The sequence below is a fragment of the Scleropages formosus genome, chromosome 22 (genome assembly GCF_900964775.1).
Source record: "Scleropages formosus chromosome 22, fSclFor1.1, whole genome shotgun sequence".
NCBI lineage: Eukaryota > Metazoa > Chordata > Actinopteri > Osteoglossiformes > Osteoglossidae > Scleropages > Scleropages formosus.
This window is the reverse complement of record NC_041827.1, coordinates 7388361-7407749: the sequence shown is the minus strand read 5'-3', so window position 1 is coordinate 7407749 and position 19389 is coordinate 7388361. Positions and strand designations below refer to the sequence as shown.

General features: G+C 40.5%; 1 protein-coding gene across 3 annotated transcripts; it reads left to right on the top strand.

The window, feature by feature from the left end:
• The first annotated feature begins 2025 nt into the window (after positions 1 to 2025).
• On the top strand, positions 2026 to 18145 carry LOC108918586 (cyclic AMP-dependent transcription factor ATF-7-like). Of its 3 annotated transcripts, none has more exons than XM_018726025.2 (12): positions 2026 to 2097; positions 5526 to 5597; positions 8741 to 8837; positions 9162 to 9292; positions 9513 to 9653; positions 10799 to 10956; positions 11205 to 11301; positions 12690 to 12815; positions 13893 to 14042; positions 14367 to 14555; positions 15146 to 15254; positions 15461 to 18145. In XM_018726025.2, the coding sequence occupies exons 2-12, from the start codon at positions 5550 to 5552 to the stop codon at positions 15685 to 15687; spliced, it is 1473 nt and encodes a 490-aa protein (XP_018581541.1). In that variant the 5' UTR covers positions 2026 to 2097; positions 5526 to 5549; the 3' UTR covers positions 15688 to 18145. The 3 variants fall into 3 exon arrangements, with proteins under 3 accessions (XP_018581541.1, XP_018581542.1, XP_018581543.1); XM_018726026.2 differs by having other exon boundaries at positions 2097 to 2168; XM_018726027.2 differs by lacking the exon at positions 2026 to 2097 and adding an exon at positions 2790 to 2896.
• Positions 18146 to 19389: the final 1244 nt, after the last annotated feature.

Here is a 19389-nt window from a genome sequence, read left to right as displayed (position 1 = left end):
TCAATGCATTTGTGTGTTTTTTATTCTTGAGGAAGTTGGGTTTGTGCTGTGAATTGGGTAGAACTCTTTCTCTAGGGAAATGAGCTAAGGGCTCATTGGATCAGGACTGTAACTGAGGCTGCCAAAGGAGAGGGGTGTTGCGGTAGCAGTTGGACTTCCAAAGGGGCTTTTGCTCTTTTTTTTTTTTTTTTTTTTTTTTTTTTTAAAAAAGTAAAATGTAAAAGATCAAAGTGGGGTTCATAGAAAGCATGAGGGTGAGGACTGTGGAGCTGTGCTAGGGTCACCACTGAAGTAAAGGTGACTGTTAGGTTCACCAAAGAGATTTAACTCTCAATTATGCTTGAGATATGATCTGGGTGTGTAAAATGGTCCAAAGTTAGAATATTGTTGGGCCTCTTGAGTGTGGGCTGGAACTGGGATACTGTGGGTCAAAGGTCAGGCTCCAAAGGGTTCGCTTTGCCTCAGAAATGATACCTGGGGAAAAGATGAGGCTTAGCCTACATGTGAAGGCTGTAGTTTTTCCCCTGATAACTATGACATCTGAGCTGGGCTATGGCCAGGATTTTCCTCGCCCAAGTTTCAGCTTTTCCCCTAGAACCCCATGCTGCTGTTTTCACCCATTGCCCCTTCATACTGTAATGACCCGCGTTACTGATTTAATGTAAATAGTTGCATTATGGGAAATCTGTAAATAATGCTGGTAACTGCTGGGGGCACTTCGGGGGGAAATGGTGGGTTGACTGTGTCCGCCAGTATGTTGGGGGGGGGGGACAACCTAGGGGCGCTAGGCAGGCTGGCTGTAAGAACAGATCCTGGAGGAGACAGGGTCCTCGGACCGAGAGCATCATCTCCCTTGTGCCGGAATAAATCGTTTATTTATTCTGTCTCGGCGTCCTTCTTCGCCCCATCCAAACCCACGGCGTTGCGCGCCACAATACTGCATTATAAAACTAGGATGATATAGAGGCAATTCACGTGCATGAATGCAATGTTGTATAATGGAGCTTTGTTAGCTTTTTGCCCACTAATCTCACAATGTTAATGTTATATTATATGGGACAGGTGTTAGCGTAGGAGCCCTTGGACCCAAAAGTCACATTCCGATTCCCCCTTTAGTTTCTAGCTGTAGTACCCGTAAAGGTACCTACCCTAAATTTGTCCAGTAAAAATTACCCACCTGCCTGAAAGGGTAAAGAATTGTAGGTAGATTAACTGTGACTCAGATAAATTTAAATACTACTAGTGTAATTACATTCTCCTGTACTATTTTTTTCACTGTCATTTCAGTTTTTTTTTTTTTTTTGGTTCTGCCCCACCAGAACGCTCGTATTTTAAGCACAAATAATTTGGCATGGAATTACAAACGAAGTGTTCTGTAAATCACGACTTCTTTCTTTCTTTCTTTCAGTAAAAGCAGTCGCTGATGGACACAGTAACTAAGAGTGAATAGGAATGCTGGGGGGCCCGTAACCCCCCCTGGGTTGTGGGTTCGAAGCTGCCTTAATTACTGTAGAATTTGCATGTTTGAGTGAGTGCATTTCCTCCCGCGGTTCAAAGCCAACCGTCACTCGAAATTGCGTTCCCTGCCGGTGAAACTGAAAGGGCGAGCAAATCACTTATAATGAATATGTTCGTGCTTTTAAAGAGCAGAGCGAAATGCGCCGATTAAAGACTCATTTATTGTTCTGATTAGGTGCTAGTGTGAAATAACCGCTCTGGATCGCATTGATTTTTTTTCCCCAAGTTTCGTTCACGCCGGCTTTTCATCCTGGACAGTGAGTGAATGACCGCACTGCGCTGCTCCTGCTCATTCATTGCTCTCCGCTCTCCGCCAGTGGCGAAAATCGAAGCTCTTCTGCGTGGAATAAATGCATGCAGTAAAGACACCTAGCTCGTTTCTTGAAAACAGCGACAGGAACGAACGGGTCGGATTTGAATTGAAGTACAATTTATTTACACACTGTTGGGAAATACAGAAATCCCGACATGACGCGAGAGGGGGCGCAGCTGACGCGAACAGAATCTCGCGAGATGATGACTTGAACCCAAAGTGTGTAGGATTGTAGGACAGAAGCTAGGGAGGGAAAGGGGCGCTGGGTAAGTGTGTAAACATTTTAAGGCGTTTTTTCAAAGTGTTACTGCGGTCTGAGCATCAACAGGGCAGAGAGGTGTGTAGAGCTTGGTTCGATGTGATGGTGAGCGACTCGCGTCCGCTGCGAATATGCGAGTTGATGTCTTGGTAGTTTGAGAGACGTGTGTGTCAGAGTGAGAGTACACAGTCTCAGTCTGTTTTAGCTCAGCAAGCCATGTTTTTAAACTCTCCTTCTAAGTGTCTTGTTTGGGTTGCACTGTGGTCGCGCGTGTTTTTGTTGGAATTTAAATTTCGCTCGTATTTCTTGGGCCGGCCTGTCAGAGCCACAGAGCGCGGCCCTTCCAGTGTCAGCGGTGGCTGTCCGTTTCATGCATTACTGCACGGAGTAGTCGCACGAGCGGCCTGCTCGTTCACACTTTCGATGTGTCCTGACGAGCGAAAGACGGAGAGCGAACCCATGAAGGATACCTCCGGCAACCAATAGTACGATGCTGACGCTGCACGCTAGCCAATCGTCGATTAATAAAATAAATCCCTGCGCTTGATGTATTTGTATCTGACCAATCGGTTTGGAGAAAGGGCGGGACATGCAAAAAAGGGCAGGATGAGGCTGGCCTGCTTGTGTTAGATACACGAAGGGTGTCCTCCTGGTAAACTGGCAGGCAGCTAAATGATTTTTGTTTATAATTTCAAAATGTGCACATACCCGTTTTTTGTAATGCCCTACAAATTATTTTTCATTAAAGCTGTTGACTTTTCTGGGTGTGCACCTTGGTCTAGGCGTTACTTTCCAAACCGAATACAGTAAGTAAGTGAGTAAGGCAGTGCTTTTTTTTTTTAAAAAATTTATTTTCGTGTTTTTAATGCAGAAGGAGTCAGACTTTAACAATTTTGAAGTCCAAGTTGTTCGTTTTCTATTTTTTTTTTTACAATTTAGATGAATTAAAAACCGCACCTATTACCTTTTTCTCACACAGCGTAATGAAATGTGTGCACTGGGCAGTAGCCCATGTTGTTCCTGTTTTTACTGCACTCGTCTCTTGTAGGTTAGAGCATCAGAGCTATGCTTGCGCTTCTTCTTGTCTTTCTAGTGTTTTCTAACAGCTGCTTTAGTGGCTTTTTTTTTTTTTTTTTTTACAGTGCTTGACAAAACAACGCTGCCATTAGTGTAAACAACACAGAAATAATTTTGCAAGAGTTTCCAAAGCAATGAATCAGTAACAGATGATTGGGGACAGCTGGCAGCGTAGTTGTCAGCGCTGCTGCCTTCAGAACCAAAGGTCGCAGGTTCGATCCCCACCTCTGGCTGCAGTACCCTTGAGCAAGGTACCTACCCTAAATTGCTCCGGTAAATTTTACCCAGCTGTGTGAATGGGTAAATAATTGTCAGCTTGTAATAATTCTAACCTTAACATTGTAAGTTGCTTCGTAGAAAAGTTTCAGCTAAATGAATAAATGTGCTGGGCTTTTCTTTTTTATAGCTGATTTTTTTTTTTTTTTTTTTTTTTATAATTGCTTGACCAGTGATTTAGTTTCAATACTTGGCACAAATGAATTTTTTTTTTTTTATTTTATAAAGTTGATTCTAAAATGTGTGTGTGTGTGTGTGTATATATATAATGGTGAGAGCTGTTGTCTGAAGGTTTGAGTCCCACTCCTGCTGTTGTACACTTGAGCAAGGTGCTTGCTCTGAATTGATACGGTAAAAATTGCCTGCAAAGTAAATCTAACTATTGTAAAGTTGATTTCCTTACACTATGTGCCCACTTGCGCAGCGGAGTAAGCTAAATTAAGGTTGATAGCAGTGTATTATGTGTTTGTGAGAGGTCTAGTGTGTGCACAAAGCTGTGTAATAGTACCAAATGATGCCCTGAGCTGGGGGCTCAGTTTAACATTAATATTCTCTTTTGCTCACTGTTTAAAGTGAATGAATATTCCTTTTGTCCAGTTTTTTTTTTTTTTTTTTTTTGTAAGTAGAACCTTTGATAATCTTTGTTAAAAATGAGTGTTTAAAGCAACAGAAATGTTAGTGTGGATTTCATTACAGTATGTATGTAAATTGCAGTTTGCAGAATTTGGATTTATCTTCAATTTACTTTACAGAAAGTCAAAATGCCATGTAATTATTTTTTCCAGTGCTGGGTTATGGGATTGTAACTTGCATAATAAGGGAGTTTTGCAGGGCATTTTACGTAGTGGGGCAGCATATTGCCTCCAGACCTGTTTACCCCACTCCCACAGCCCTGTTTCACCAATAATAATACATTTAGAATGAAATACAAGTCTTTAGCCATACTTCAGTCAAATTATTTTAGTTTAGTCTTGTTTCAAGTAGTAATGTTAATTTATTTAGCTGGGATTTTTTTTTAAATTCTGTGTTTACTGGTTATTTACATTTATTCATTTAGCAGACACTTTTTTCCAAAGTAGCTTATTATTTACCTGCTTATACATCTGGGTAATTTTTACTGGAGTAAATTAGGGTAAGTATGTTGCTTATAGGTACTATACAGTAGTCCCCTGTTATCTGTGGGGGATATCTTCCAGGACATCTGACACTGCAGATAGTTCCAACCCCTATATATATATATATATATATATATATATATATATATATTCTTATTCTGTATAGGAAAAAACATAGTGTGTGTGTATATACACTATGTTTTTTCCTATACAGAATAAGAAGAAAGAAAACTAAGGACCAATCCCTAGGTCCTCATAAGAATTTTTTTTTTTTTTTTTAAAGTAAAGTTTATTTTTTTAAAAAAAGAAGCAAAATATAAACGGTTACTCAAACACAAGTACTGCGATACAGTGACACTCGATGTCATAACTGAGACGCTACTAAGTGACTAATGGGTGAGTGGCAGATAAGGGGGGGACTGCTGTAGTTTGGGATTCGAACCTATGGGTCCAAAGGCAACAGCTTTAACCACTATGGTACCAGCTACACCTTAAGTTTGTATTCTGTTGCTACATAGACAATAAATAAACAAGCACATTTATTGTTGGTGTTTGTTTACTCCACATTAGAAATCTGTGTTTCCGTCACATTGGAATTAGTATAGAAACAGCTACCAGGCAGCTGGTAGTGCTCTGGTTTGAGCTGCTGCTTTTGGACCCAAAGACTGCAAGTTCAGATCCCAGCTGTACTTATCCTTGAGCAAGGTACTTACCCTAAATTGCTCAGCTGTAAAAATGTGTAAATAATTGTAAGTAGCTTAACATTCTAAGTTGCTTTGGAGAAAGTGTCAGAGTAAATGTCATTTAGAAGTTCACGACCATCAGATTTGCTTATTGACTATGTTGCGCTGTGTTAGACTCTAATACAGGAAATGGTAGAGGACACCTCTTCCCTTCATCTCCAGATCATAAAGCTAGCACCAGCTGCAATTAAAATGCTTTTTTTTCCCCCCCTACTCTTCTGCAGTTACCCTGTCGATATTTTGCGAAAATGGGTGACGATCGACCTTTTGTGTGCAACGCCCCAGGATGTGGTCAGGTAAGTATTTATTTCTATTTTTTAAAGTGATCTCATTGTGTCATTCCTCCAACAATTTCTGGAAAAATTGATGTTATTCAGATTGCCATCGTTCTATAGGCATCATTCTGTTTATGCAAAGAGTGTAATTTGTTTGCAATTTTTTCCCCCTTGTCTTCCAAAGAAATAACTACATTGAGATGCTCTGTTCACTGTTTATTCAAAAATTGCTGTAACATAAAGACATTTTTGTAAAACTTTGTGCTTTGTTGAATGTTTCTTCCTAGTTCAAGACACACATATGAAAAGCAGATAATGAGAGGGACTCTGACAAAGGGGGACTGATCAAGGCTTGATGGGAGAGAAAGGAGAAGTTCCCCTCTATGCAGAGAATAAACAATTGCTGCCAGGCCCTGTAGCCATGCGCTTTTATGTTCTTTGAAGTAGGAATCAGAAATACGAGGCATGGAGCTGCAGCAGTTGCATTGACTAAACAGCTTTTACTGTTTCAAAGGCAGAAGCTCTTGGTTATGTGGTGAACTGGTGTATTCACTGGTAATACAACAATATCAATAATATTTCTGACATTACTGGAATGGATTGTCAGTTATGACTCAGGGTAGCTAAAAAGTGAACAAATACAGCACAGTATTGCTCCATTTCATTAAGATCCACCCTTAAGGTTAGTGTAAATATAAGTCTGTTATTAATGCAACTGAGGATTTCAGGTTAAGCTATCAGATGTTGGTAACGCAAGTGACAGTGGCATCCCTCTGTTGCACTGTTTTTTGTTGTGCATGGCTTGTTTTTCTGTGTCATTCTTTTTAAAAATAATGCATTTGTGTTGTTGTTAATGTAACCTTTTGTGAGGAGAATTCTCATAAGATGAAGCCATAATTGCCATTAGTTTTGTTGGTGGTAATATTTTTCTGAACCTCAAAATTGACATTCATTTATGATAAAGTATCACCTAATCCATTTAAAAATGAACACTACTACAGTAAACGCTTACATTACAATGGTATCGCAGTACGTTTATTTCACCTTGTGATGGCCTTCCATTATAAATAAGTTTTACAATATGGTACAGTTTCACAATACGAATCACTTTCGCAATGCCGACACCGCCGCATTCTTCAGAGCCTGCGGAAGTGACAGCGGAGGTGGGGGTGGAATGACAGCCAGTCAGCGCTAGGAATGTCGGTATTCTCGGAGTCAAAGAGCAGCTGGAAGCGGGTCGGTGTTTCTCGGTGGCTCCGGCTGGTGGTCTGGGTGAAATTGCTTCGCTGTTTACCTGAACGTAGTGAAAGTGGCAAGGTGCCGATCGCACTGATGGTGCCCTTAGTGCAAGTTACTCACTTTTTTTTCATATTGTATCCCCCCCCCAAACTCACTTCGCCACCACAACACAGTTGATATCAAGCAGCAGCTCTTCCATTCTAAGGGGAATATGCATTCTCATTTCTGCTGATTTTCATATGTAAATAGCAACAATCACACTTTATTAATCGCTGTGGGAAATACTCAGGCTGCGCTGTATTGGGACTAAACACATGTCTTTGGACTCTGGGATGAAAACCCATGTGAAAATGGGGAGAACGTGCAGCCTCCACACAGACTGACCAGGCACCAAACTCAGATAGTCTAGGTGCTGCGACACCACAGTATTGTCTGCTGTACCACCATGTCTGCCTGTTTATTTTTTATGATGTCAGTTATGTTATTTTATGTTAATAAAGTTGCAAAACATGTTTTTTCAGCTTTTGTTATACATTATGATTCAAAGCTTTTATTTTTGAGCTTGGGAAGGGATTGACAGTATTTAGTGTAATAATGGTCTCAAAATACAGTATTTTCACCATATGATGGTGACTTTGGAACAAATTAATAATGTAATGTGAGGTTTCACCCTGCCTCAGTACTGTGATTCCCTGGGATAGGACAATTTGACTTTATGTGAGTTGAGTTTCGTACCTCTGCTTTGGCTTTTGAGGCATCTTTTTTGGACTATAGGAGTAAATCAGGCCACCCAGAGGAAACTCATACTTAAGTGTACCATATGGAATAGTTATGAAAGAGCTGAATGAGTGCAGGTAAACAAGCATACAGCATTGCAGAGTAATTAACGAATGTAAATTGCCATGTTATATTGTTTTATAAATACTGAAGGAATTGTATCCGTTTCAGTTGGATTTGGTGATATTTTATCTGTGTTTTTTTTGGCTTGGAAACACCAACATTTTTACCATTGAAACTAGTGGTAATTCCATCTTTGAGTCGAGAATTCATCTCACGAAGGGTTTTTCAGGAACGTTGCCTTCGTGAGGTGGGGATAGTTAACACTGGTTATCGTAAGATAACGTAACAAGGCGGTTTCCCTTTGGTAATTATCCTGCACCTCTCCATGGCTGTCTACCTGTGCACATGCATTCAGCGTTTTCATTACTATTACATAACCTGCACTTAAATGCTCACAAACTAAACATACGTTCAATGTTTACGTATTAATTTGAGTTTCAGAGCAAAAAAAGAACAGTAAAGAAAAAAGAAATCGATGAAAATAATGCAAATAAATTAACGCTCATCACAAGCTGACTAGTTAAGTGTTTTTTAACACCCTCTTTCACCACAGACATCTCATGTTCTTGCTATGAGCCACCTGCTGTTTTCGTTCTGCTGGCTGAGTGGTGTGACATGTTTAGAGGAGAACACTTTTCACATGTTTCCCTTACCCTTGTAGCCCAGTGGTCATCCAGCTGGCTGTAAGTCACTGTCAGTAACAGGGACAAGAGAACATCAGGTAGTTTGTTTTCTGTAAGCCTCATGGCTACAGGTTTCCTGTGTGGCACATCAGGGACCTCAACCCAGATTTCTGCCGTAGGGTGCATGGTAATTCAGGCCCAAACATCATTCTTGTTTTATGTGATATTTCTATTAATAATATTCATATAAACCAGCCAATTGTAATTAAATTTGAACCAGTTCTCATTATGTCTACTTACATTTAGGCAGTGACTAAAGCATTTTGAGAATGTTATGATTTACTCAGCTGAAGGTAAAGTTCTACCGTATCTGTGTGTCCTGCACAAGTTGTTTTAATTCGCTGTGTATCTGTTTTCTACCGCCACATTTTATGCACCGCACTTGTACTGTTATTTTTGCAGAGGTTTACCAACGAGGATCATCTGGCTGTCCACAAACACAAACACGAGATGACACTGAAAATCGGTCCTGCCAGAACAGACTCCGTCATCATTGCAGGTAGCTGTGATTCTGTTTTGGGTGGTGATGGGGAGCTTCTGGTCCCGCCAAGTGTCTGTCTCCCCAAGCATGTCGTCTTGGAACTGAAGAGGACAGGCAGGCAGTTAACCCAAATAAGGAGTCTCTGCACCAAACTTGATAGGAAAGTATGACTAGATGGATTCTAGTGTATTAAAGAGGCAGAGATGGTGACATTTTTAGGGTTAACACTAGATAATGGTTTGGGGAAATGATCTGAGCATAAAGAAAGGGTTGTTGGTTCATTTACATATTGGCCTGTGGTGACTGAAGTGATATAGATGCTGTCATTATTGCTCTTAACAGATCAGACGCCCACACCGACACGTTTCCTCAAGAACTGTGAGGAGGTGGGTCTGTTCAACGAGCTGGCCAGCTCCTTTGAGCAAGAGTTTCGCAAAGACCAGGAGGAAGAGGACAGGAGGCCCAGGAACCTGGTGAGAATCAGTAGGATGGTGGGCTGCAGGCAGACACCTTAGTGCATACCTCTTTTCTACAGGTCCTAGTCCGTTTCTAGGAACAAATCTACAGCTCACCATGGCTTGAACTAAAGACATAGGGCTCATACTGAGATGGAGAAACACCTCAAGAAGCAAATACAGTGTTACACTGAGCTTTTCTGAGGGGGCCTTGATGTTCTTTTCTGCCCTTTTATAGCTTTCTGCTCCCCAGTATGGTGGTCTGCAAACACCCTCTGAAACCAGGGTGAAGGAGGAAGAGCCACTGGAGGTTGACTCATCTTCTCCAGGCAGTCCTGATTCCACCTCCAGCAAGTCAGACAGTGACAGGAAGCCAACGGTGAGGAGACAGGGCGACAGGAGAGAAGAGATGGGGCTAACAAGTGTTGGAGGAATTAGAACGCAAACGGAGATGATACTGCTACGTTTCACAAAGACGTTATTTACAAGCACCTTAGTAGTATATTTTTAGTGGGGTTACCTGCTCATTAGCTCATTTATACAAGGTAACAACCTTAATCAGACCAAAGTATTTCAGTCAAGCTCTTTCTGTTGAAGGTTTGAATAAGTTTCTTATAATTTTGATTCTTTTCAGAATATCAAAAATCTAGGTGCGCATGTCCATTTGTCATTATATCCTTCATTCAGAAAGCTAATGTAAGAATTGTGTGTAGCAGTAGTACCGGCTCAAGTCCTGACTCGCACTCCTCTGTATGGTTTGTTTCAACTCAGCTGTTGACTGTTGATTTGCTCGTTGAATAAGCTAGTTTTTAGGTCTCAAGTTTTCAGCTGTAGTAAACAGAATTTTTGTTAAATGCATATTTGCTATTACAGTATATATCCTTTTCATTAGGCAGTGCAGTTCTGAATTTACATAAAGGGTTGATTGAGTCTAAATGATCAAACTGGTTTAAGACAACAAAGGGTGCTTTACATATTCATTATAATGAATGTTTAAGCAAAGTAATGGATTAATTATAGCTTTTCAATTATAGTATTTTGTCGTAACACAGCATGTATTATCTTATGAGGCTAAAAATATATATATGAGCGTATTTACTATTTTAATCATCACTTCATTCAAAATACAAAAGTCTGTTAATTATACTCGTAATATTATTTTAATAATTCCAAGGCTAATAGCAAGCTCCATTTGGGGAGAAGAAGCTGTTGGGTTGTGGTGTAGGAAAAAGGTTTTGACTATGAAAAGGTTTTTTTGGGGGTGGGGGGGGGACTGTCGAAGACTGGATTATGAGCTTTACATGTATATACTGTATGAACAGCAGAGTCATGCTATTGACAAATAATCGATAGTTAATTGGTAATGGACTCTGCACTGTAAAGTATGCTTTATTAACATAGGTAGTTATGGAAAGGGAAAATATTACTGTAAGGTTGTTATAGTTCGGTCTCTGGATTCCCATTTTTTGTTTTCAACACAGTAGTGTTACACTGCTGATGGAATAGACTTCCTTGCATCAACAGGAAGCTCCCTCACGGCCAGCTGCAAGCTCGGCTCCGACCCCTACGATTGTTCGGCCGGGTTCCCTTCCCCTCCACCTGGGCTATGATCCCTTGCAGCCTACCTTGCCCTCCCCTACTTCTGTCATCACACAAGCTCCTCCCTCCAATCGTCATCTTGGGTAAGTGTTTTCAATACCTGCCAGCAATCATGACATTGTTTCCTCATCTTGTTTCTGCACCTCTGTATGTTCTCATTTATTTAATAATTTAAATGTCTGCTTTTTTTGTGTTTTGACATTTTATGAATTTTGCAGTGTTTTGCTGCCAGTGTCACCCTCAGTCCTCCCCCAGCTCTGCTGTAGACCAATATGTGACCATACATTTGCACTGTTGATGATCCACTTTCAATGATGGGCTTTGTCTGCAGATCGCCGACAGGTCCGTACCCGATGCTGATGCAGCTCCCCATTGGACAGGCCGTACCCCTCCTTCCTAGCCCGGTGCAGATGCCCTCTGTTATATCCGTGAGTGTTAGCCACTGCAGCCACATTGGAGGAATGAAAATGCATAATAGCAGAATGGAGGAATTAAGCCGACACTTCAGATGATGTACACCAATACTACACTTAATACACACAATGCTGGAAATCTTGTGCGTTAGGAAAATTTTTATTAAGTAACCTTTTTCCATTCATTTTAAATGAGGAAAATTGCATGTTTCCAAAAAGGTTACTTGTTTTTCAATCAAGTATGTGTGACAAACTGCAAAAGATAAAATAACATTGCATAATGCTTTTATATGTATTTATTGTTAACACTTGTTAAATATATAATTGAAGGTCATTGTAACGCTTGCCTAGATTTTGTACCATTGACACCTCAAGCAATTGTCACTGTTTGTAAAATGATAGCAATCGCCCTACATTAGGCCCTTCAGCGCTTCAAAATTAACACTCATAGGGATTGATTTTCTGTCAACGTCAGCATTTACAATGGCAGGAACACTTATTCCCTCACTTACTCCCTCTGCTGTTCTGTGTCTATTGCTTTGTACTTCCTTTCATATTCTTGCTTAGCCGCCTTGCAAAAGATTTGTCTCCTGAAGTTGGGAAGTCAGTCTTTAAGCAAATGCAGTTGTACATCAGCAACCACCGTAACTGGAACCGGAAGTCTCATTGTAACTCGGAATTGTTTGTAGGTGTACCCACCATGTCACAGTCAATTAAAGCTAAATAATACAGTTTTTGTAAACTTCTGAAAGTTTACACAATTGGCCATGAGGATGTGACCAATACATTAAATAAATGTATTTGTCAGCATCTTGTTAATTTAAGTCGGCTGTGTAACTATAGAAACGCACCTCTATTTATTTGCTGGTTAATTTTTGTAAAACTCTGATACAGCACTAATGAATGAAAAATACACTGATTGTGTGTGCTCTGCAATCCTGCCCACTTCCACTCCTCTTTCCACCGATTGACTTTCTGTCGTAAGTGTGTTTTGCTGCCCAGAATAGTGGAATGTGGAAATGCACGCAATTTTCCCTCTGCAGCACACATTTTAGTAAATAGATCAGTGAAGGAAATGCTCTTAAAAATAAATAAGTAAACCTGCAAGTGTTTCTATCTTCAAAACTTCATAAGTTGAATAGTTGTAACACAGGGTATAAGTGTAAACTGGAACAGGGTATCCTTGCCTGCTAAAGCAGATTTCTGCTAAGTGAATGTATTTACAAGGGTAGGGGTCTGTGTTGTTACTTGTGGTCTTTTATGTTGTATGCAACAAAATCGGTCTTTTAACATTTACATTTCTAAGATATTGTTGGAGGTTGAAAAAATAAATAAATAAAACATGAACTGCCTCTTATAAGTGAAAATAAGTTTAAAAGGTATGTTTCCTGTGCTGTGTATAGCTGGCGCGGACCATGTCCGCAGTACCCAATGTTCCTGGCATCCCTGGTCCTCCCTTAGGAGGGGGAAGCAGTGGCAGCGGCAGCTCCTCACCCTCTGGCTACAACCCCCAGTCCGAGGCCAAGATGGTGAGAGCAGCTCCAAGTGCTCCTTCGAGTCTGTCTGCGAAAGATGTGTAGACAAACACATAGACACAAGGGCAAGGAATAAAGCGCACATAGCTACTGTCTTTGTTACCCTTTTCCGTGACACTGGACATGGTAATTACTGTTTACTTCTAGGGCTTATTTAAACTTTTACTGGCATCCTAAGCTATCAGACACAGAGAACACTGGAGCCAGCAATTCCTCCATAATGAACAGTACAAGACGGGCAGACAGACAGACACAAATACACAACAGAACACTGCATTATGGATGAGCCACACTTCAACAATTAGTGGATTATAGCATAGTAGTTAGAACTGCTGCCTTTGGATCTGAAGGTCACTGGTTTAAGTCTCACCTACTGTTGTAGTACCCTTGAGTAAGGTACTTTCCCTAAATTACTCCACTAAAGTGATCCAGCTCTACAAATGTGTAGTTACGGGTAGCTTATGATTATTACTCACTTTGGATAAAAGCATCAGATAAATGAATAAATGTAAATAACACACCCAATGTGGTCAACAGACACTTCTGTGGAATTTCCTACACTTCCCATAATTCTACGCTTTTACATTCCTAACACGCCAACAGATGGAGAGAACTGGATGCAGACATGTGCATCGCTTCCCAATTATCAAACGCTTAATGAGCTAAGTAGTGGGTATGTTTCCAGGCAATGCTTTTCAGAAATAAATACTCCTTTTCCTTCTATCTAGTAGAAAGCAATAAACATAGTGCCAACTACAGTACATTCCTTCAGTCGTGGAACCCAGGGCTTTCAGTGTTTTTTTTTTTTTGGACAGGCTTTGGATTTTGTCATGCTGATTTTTTGTTCCCTAATCAAAGATTGAGAATGAAAACATAAGCTGTTATACCGCAGTTTTGGATAAAAAGAGTTTGTAAATCGAGGGATACTTGTAATTATTTTTTTAGTTTAATGGGAGTGCTGAGATTTTGGTGTCTTAACTTTGCTGACATACAAAAAAAACTGGGTGAAAACTGGACTCTTGCTAAAAGTGCTCATGTATTATAATATCTACACTGTTGCTTCCTTATTAGAGGCTGAAGGCAGCGCTATCCCAGCAGGCATTTGGAGCCCCGAATGGCAACAGTATGGCTGTGGGCTCTAGTCCCATGGTACCGCAGAGGCTGGAGCAGGGCCAGCTACTAGGACAACACTCTGATGCCCCCTCACCTGCACAGCCCCAGGTGGGACCCTCACCCTTTCACGTCCTTATACACAGCTAACACCCAGCCAAATAATACTGATACTAATAACTTATACATGGGTAAAATCTAACTGGTAATGGTGGCACTAAAAGTAGTGACAACACTAACACTTATATACAGGTAAGACCCAACCGCTTGCAATAACCGCCAGCCTTATCGCTTGATAATCTCCATAGTTTTTTTTGTTCTTAAGCATGTAATGTTTGTTCATGTTTATTTGATGTTAAATGTAATGATACATGTCAATGAGGGATGGTAAAAATTCAGATTCATGCCATCAGACTGGAATTTCACCCTGCTCAGGTGTCCCCAGCTCAGCCTACAGGAGGCCGGAGGCGGAGGGCAGCGGATGACGATCCCGATGAGAGAAGGCAGCGCTTTCTGGAGAGGAACCGGGCGGCAGCTTCCCGCTGCCGTCAGAAGCGCAAGCTGTGGGTGAACTCCCTGGAGAAGAAGGCTGAGGAACTGAGCTCCATGAATGTCTCGCTGACGGTGGGTCTCGTGTTCTGCCGCAATGCTGGATGCAATGTAGAGTATGTCATGTACAATAAAGTATCTACTGTAATTCAGAATCCCTGCAAATAAGCCAGAAAAATTCAAGTCCAGATTTTTGAAATCATTTGTCAGATAATTTATATGGAGCATCGTCATTTTCCCTGGCACTCTAATGTACAAGTGGAATTTGACAACAAAGAAAGATGTTTCGCTGGCAGATAAATGTTTTAGTTCCAAGTTTAGACATTCTTGAGTTTCTCTATGGTGATAATCTCCACTGTTGCATATGCATATCAGTCCAGTAAACTTGAAAGGAACTCACAGAAATCCTATGTGGCAACTGTAGTTGAAAGTGTGAGAGACTGAGCAAGCGGAGAGCACACACTCCCCACCAGTGCTTGGGTGTCCCAGTCATCCTTTCCAAAAGTATCCTTCAGTCCACTGTTTTGCATTGATGCACAGAATTCTTTTCTCACACTGTAGTTCTCTGTGCTGTGGAGATCCATGAAAAAGCACAGTCACTGAATTTCTACCCTCATGATGGCCTTGGGTGTGACTGCACATGGTATGCGCTTGTCCTTTGACAGAACGAGGTGTCTCTCCTGCGGAACGAGGTGGCTCATCTCAAGCAGCTGCTGCTGGCCCACAAGGACTGCCCTGTTACAGCCCTTCAGAAGAAAAGTGCAGCCTATTTAGGTGAAAGAGCAGCCCATGAGAGATCATTCAGCTTGGTTTCATCAAACTGTTCAAACACAACAAAGTGACCAACTTTATAGAGAAAGGATTGCCAAAGGAAAAACAGTAAATGTGTGTTGTCAGTTTAGGGAAAAAGCACAGTATTAAACAAAGAATGAATTTTTTTACATGATGTATTTTCCTTTCCCACCCCCATTGCACTGCAGGAGAAGATAGTCCCAAAGACCCTTCTGAACCAACTGGCTCCCCAGCCCCAGTCATCCAGCACAGCTCCATGGCCACCAGCCCAGGGTCCCTTCCCAATGGGATGAGCTCACGGGCGGCCGCTGAGGCTGTAGCCATGTCTGTCCTGGCAGGCATGGGCAACCAGCGTGCAGAGGGCATGGTTGGAGCTTCCCATGTTACTGTGGCTTCACAGTCCCAGCCCAGATGACGCAGGCGGATGGCTCTTTAGACTGAGCGGGCTGCCCGGGGTAGGACGTGGAGCAGGAATGAAAAGAGGAAGTGCTCGCTCTAGGAGTGATCCCCCATTCCTGCCATCAGTGTCGATCACAGCAGCCCCTTCGAGAACGTTCAGGCATGATGCTCAGCAGCAAACCTGGAAAGGACCTGGAATGGGGGACATTTATGCACAATGCATTTGACTCTAGGGGCTGGACTCCCACAATCACCCCCTCCTCACTCAATTTTGGATCGCACTTGTTTGTTTGACTGCAAAGCTCATGATGAGCACACTCTTCTTTTCAGAGCCCACTTGGACATACTGTAACATATACTGATGCACTTAGAGACGCATGCACATGCACACGCTTATATGCACATAAAAACACTCTTTGTTCTTTAATTCCTCCAGCCAGAGGAACTTGCGATTTCATGCATAGCGACTGTCTTTGGGTATGTATCACTGCAATAAGTACACAGCAGAAATGTTACTGCCATTTATTTCTCTTTTACATCTGCATTCTAGAGCAATATCTTCCAGTATATTTACAGCTCTTTTGTCTTGAGTTTTAAGTTTATTTGAAAGCTTTAGTGCTAACTGATCCTATTCAGATTGCCATCCTTCTCTGCAGCTGGAATAACTGGAAACCAGCTGCGCTAAACTATAACCAGAAAAATGTTGTTTTGAATTCTTTTCGAGGTTAAACCGTATGTAGAGCAGAACATAATATTTAGCATGTGTAGGGTCTATGACTGAACATCTATCAGATATCAGGCCTGATATTAATCCAGCACCAACTAAAGCCATAAACGTTGAAATATCCAAAACATGGAACGTAATTCATTTTACAGTTGCGCAGCTTTTGAATCAAATTTTCTTCTTTCCTAATTCTTACTATCTACCCCAGTGTTACAGTATTATAGCGGAGATACAGTATATTCATGTGTTATCGGTTAATGATTTAATTGGACATTCCTCTTCAACTTTCTATATAAAATATACAAACTTTAGGAAAGTCATTTCTGGCAACCTTTTAACCTATCCTTAAAGGATAAATGTTATTTTAACATTTAGCAAACTAGCCTTAGCATTTAGTAAAATTGTAACAACATCAGAATTGCCATAAAAGCAAAGCTTTAGTTATTTTTTATTGTTGCATTAGCAAGTTCTGTGCTATTGCAGTTATTAAAAAGCCGTGTTTATTCCACAGCAGTTACACAAAGAAGCAATGATTGGGACTGGGGTTCTAGATGACCCAGAATATCATATTTTGAAAGAAAATATTTAGGGTACACCTTTGTTATAACACCCAGCTTGGTAATAAAATGACTGTTTTCTAGTCTCAAAAGTATGGTTAAGTGGTTGTTAGTCACCAGTTGGACTGAATGACAAAACCGTGTGTAAGGAATGTGTGCTGCAAAAAAGCAAAATAAACAGTGGGGGAAATCATAACATGAGAAATTACTGCAGTTGTTCTACAGCTCCTTTAATGTCCTTGGTACATTTAGGGGATGAATACATTAAAATGAAACTTATTACTTGGTCAGTACTTGGCTCACTTAGAACATCTGTTATTACAGTCAGTATGCATTCATACTTTTCTTTTCCAGGCAGTTTCAAGGCACCAGAACCTTCCTTTCTGTTTCCCATGCTCATTCCTGTGTTGTTGGACTGTGTTGGTGCCTCCTGTGTTGTCAGTCTCCCCTGTACAGACCCTGTGCTGATGGATGTGAGTCCATGCCTGAAAACATATATGCTTCTTTTCTTTTTTTTTTTCTTTTTTTTTGTTTTTCAGCAGACAACCTGTGCCTTCATATTACACCAGTGCCTCTTGCTCTCCTGAGCTCGTCCTTTCCCAAAGATGATGGCCCATATTAGCCATGTTCATGTGTTCAAGGGAAAAACTTGTTTTCTCAGGTAGTTCCCAGTGTCTAGCACTTTTTTTTGCAGCAGTGTAATATACCTACAGATATTTTAATACCACTAAATGAACGGAACTCCATTGCTGGGTGTTTTTTCCTGATCTCAGCCCAGAATACATCTTTTATGGACATGATATAGCATCTCCTGGCAGACAGATGTGATGCACTCCTTCAGTCTGACAGGAGACCAGCTGACAGCACAGGGCACTGAATCGTACCCATTCGCCATGTCCCTTTGGGGTTGGTCCGCTGCAGCCAAAGTGTGGGACATCACAGTCAGCATCTGTTCTACAGGGAGGAATGCAAAGGAATCAACTTTTATTACTGTTGTACAGGTTTAAACTGGCAAATTGCCTTTTAGTTTGGAATTTGTAACGCTGCCTGAAGAAGGTAATCATAATTAATTCATTGTGTGGTGCTTGCATTCTTTCTTTTAAATGACTTGCAGACTAATGAAGCTTTTGCTGAGTTGTCTCTGCAGTACTCCTCTCTTGCACCTTCTTGGATGCCTATACTAGAGTGGCAGGCCCCAAAATTAAAACACTTAAATTAATTGCAAAGTCTCTTACCATTATTAAGCTTTTTGTTAGTGTTTTGGTGCTACTGTCTTTGATTTTTGCAGATGCGTATTATTGGGGTAGATTTTATTAAATGGATCACTCATCCAGCTTTGAATTGTAATGCAGAAAGATATGCATCTGCTTGCTCCTTTTTTCAGTATATATATATATACACCTTTTTCTTTGCCAGATTTTTTTCTTTTAAACTGAACTGAGAATTTTGTTATGAATGTTAAGTAGTTCTTTATAGGTGTTGCTCATTTCCTCTACTTTGTACATGTCTATCAGTACAGAAATTCACTCCATTCTCTCAGTGTCTCTTGCAGTTTTCCTGGTTCTGATAATAATTCTCTTCAGGTATATATTATGGAGTATATTTCAAGGGTGTCCAGAAATCCATTTCAGTACAGGCAGACTTAACAATGTACAGTCTCAGTGAAATATTTTAAATCATTTTTGAAAATGAAAAAAGCATAGTTGCTGTTGTCACTTATTTCTTGCCTTCACCTTCAGTTGATTTTTACATATTAGTATGTCATTTTTTTTATGTATGCTACTTTTAAGTGCAGTTAACGCCTGCAAATGTCTACCTGTATATTTATGGTAAAGAGAAAGATGAGGCAGTTTAAATGTATTGAAATAATATAAAACATTGAACAGCGAGCACAGAATGAGGGATAAATATGACATTTGAAAAGAAAAAATAGTTACAGTGGAGTCACAGCATTTGTGGAAACTTGGTTGCTAATTCAGTCCATAAAGCCAGAAATAGTATATTACCAGTGCGCTATAACAAGCCTCATGAGCTACAAAACCGTAAAATTGAGCTCATCCAAAACAATAATGCATATACTAATAAGATATGTTGAGAGAAAAGAACATTGTGATTACAGAAATAAAAAATGGTAAAACACCAATATACACTATACACTTGTGAGATGCTAACGGAAAAGAGAATGTTACAAATGCTACCAAAATGAATTTAGTCTGCTTTATCACTTTGCTTAGTTTAGGGTTTTAGCCAGGCTTATGTTTTATCCATTTATAGCTGGATATTTCACCCCTTTTAAAGGTATTATAGAATCACTCCTGGATTAGGAGCCAACCTTCCACTTGCAGGGATAAACAAAATTTATGAATATCAAGGACTTAATTGGGAATTGGTCCACCCTGTTCTTCCAGAACAGCTTCAGACTTTCTTGGAATACTGT

Coding starts and splice junctions, on each gene's coding strand:
- LOC108918586 (XM_018726025.2), top strand. CDS start 5,550: ATGGGTGACGATCGACCTTTTGTGTGCAACGCCCCAGGATGTGGTCAG. Junction 12,816..13,892: donor CCCAGTCCGAGGCCAAGATG/GTGAGAGCAGCT, acceptor CTTCCTTATTAG/AGGCTGAAGGCAGCGCTATC. Junction 15,255..15,460: donor GAAAAGTGCAGCCTATTTAG/GTGAAAGAGCAG, acceptor ATTGCACTGCAG/GAGAAGATAGTCCCAAAGAC.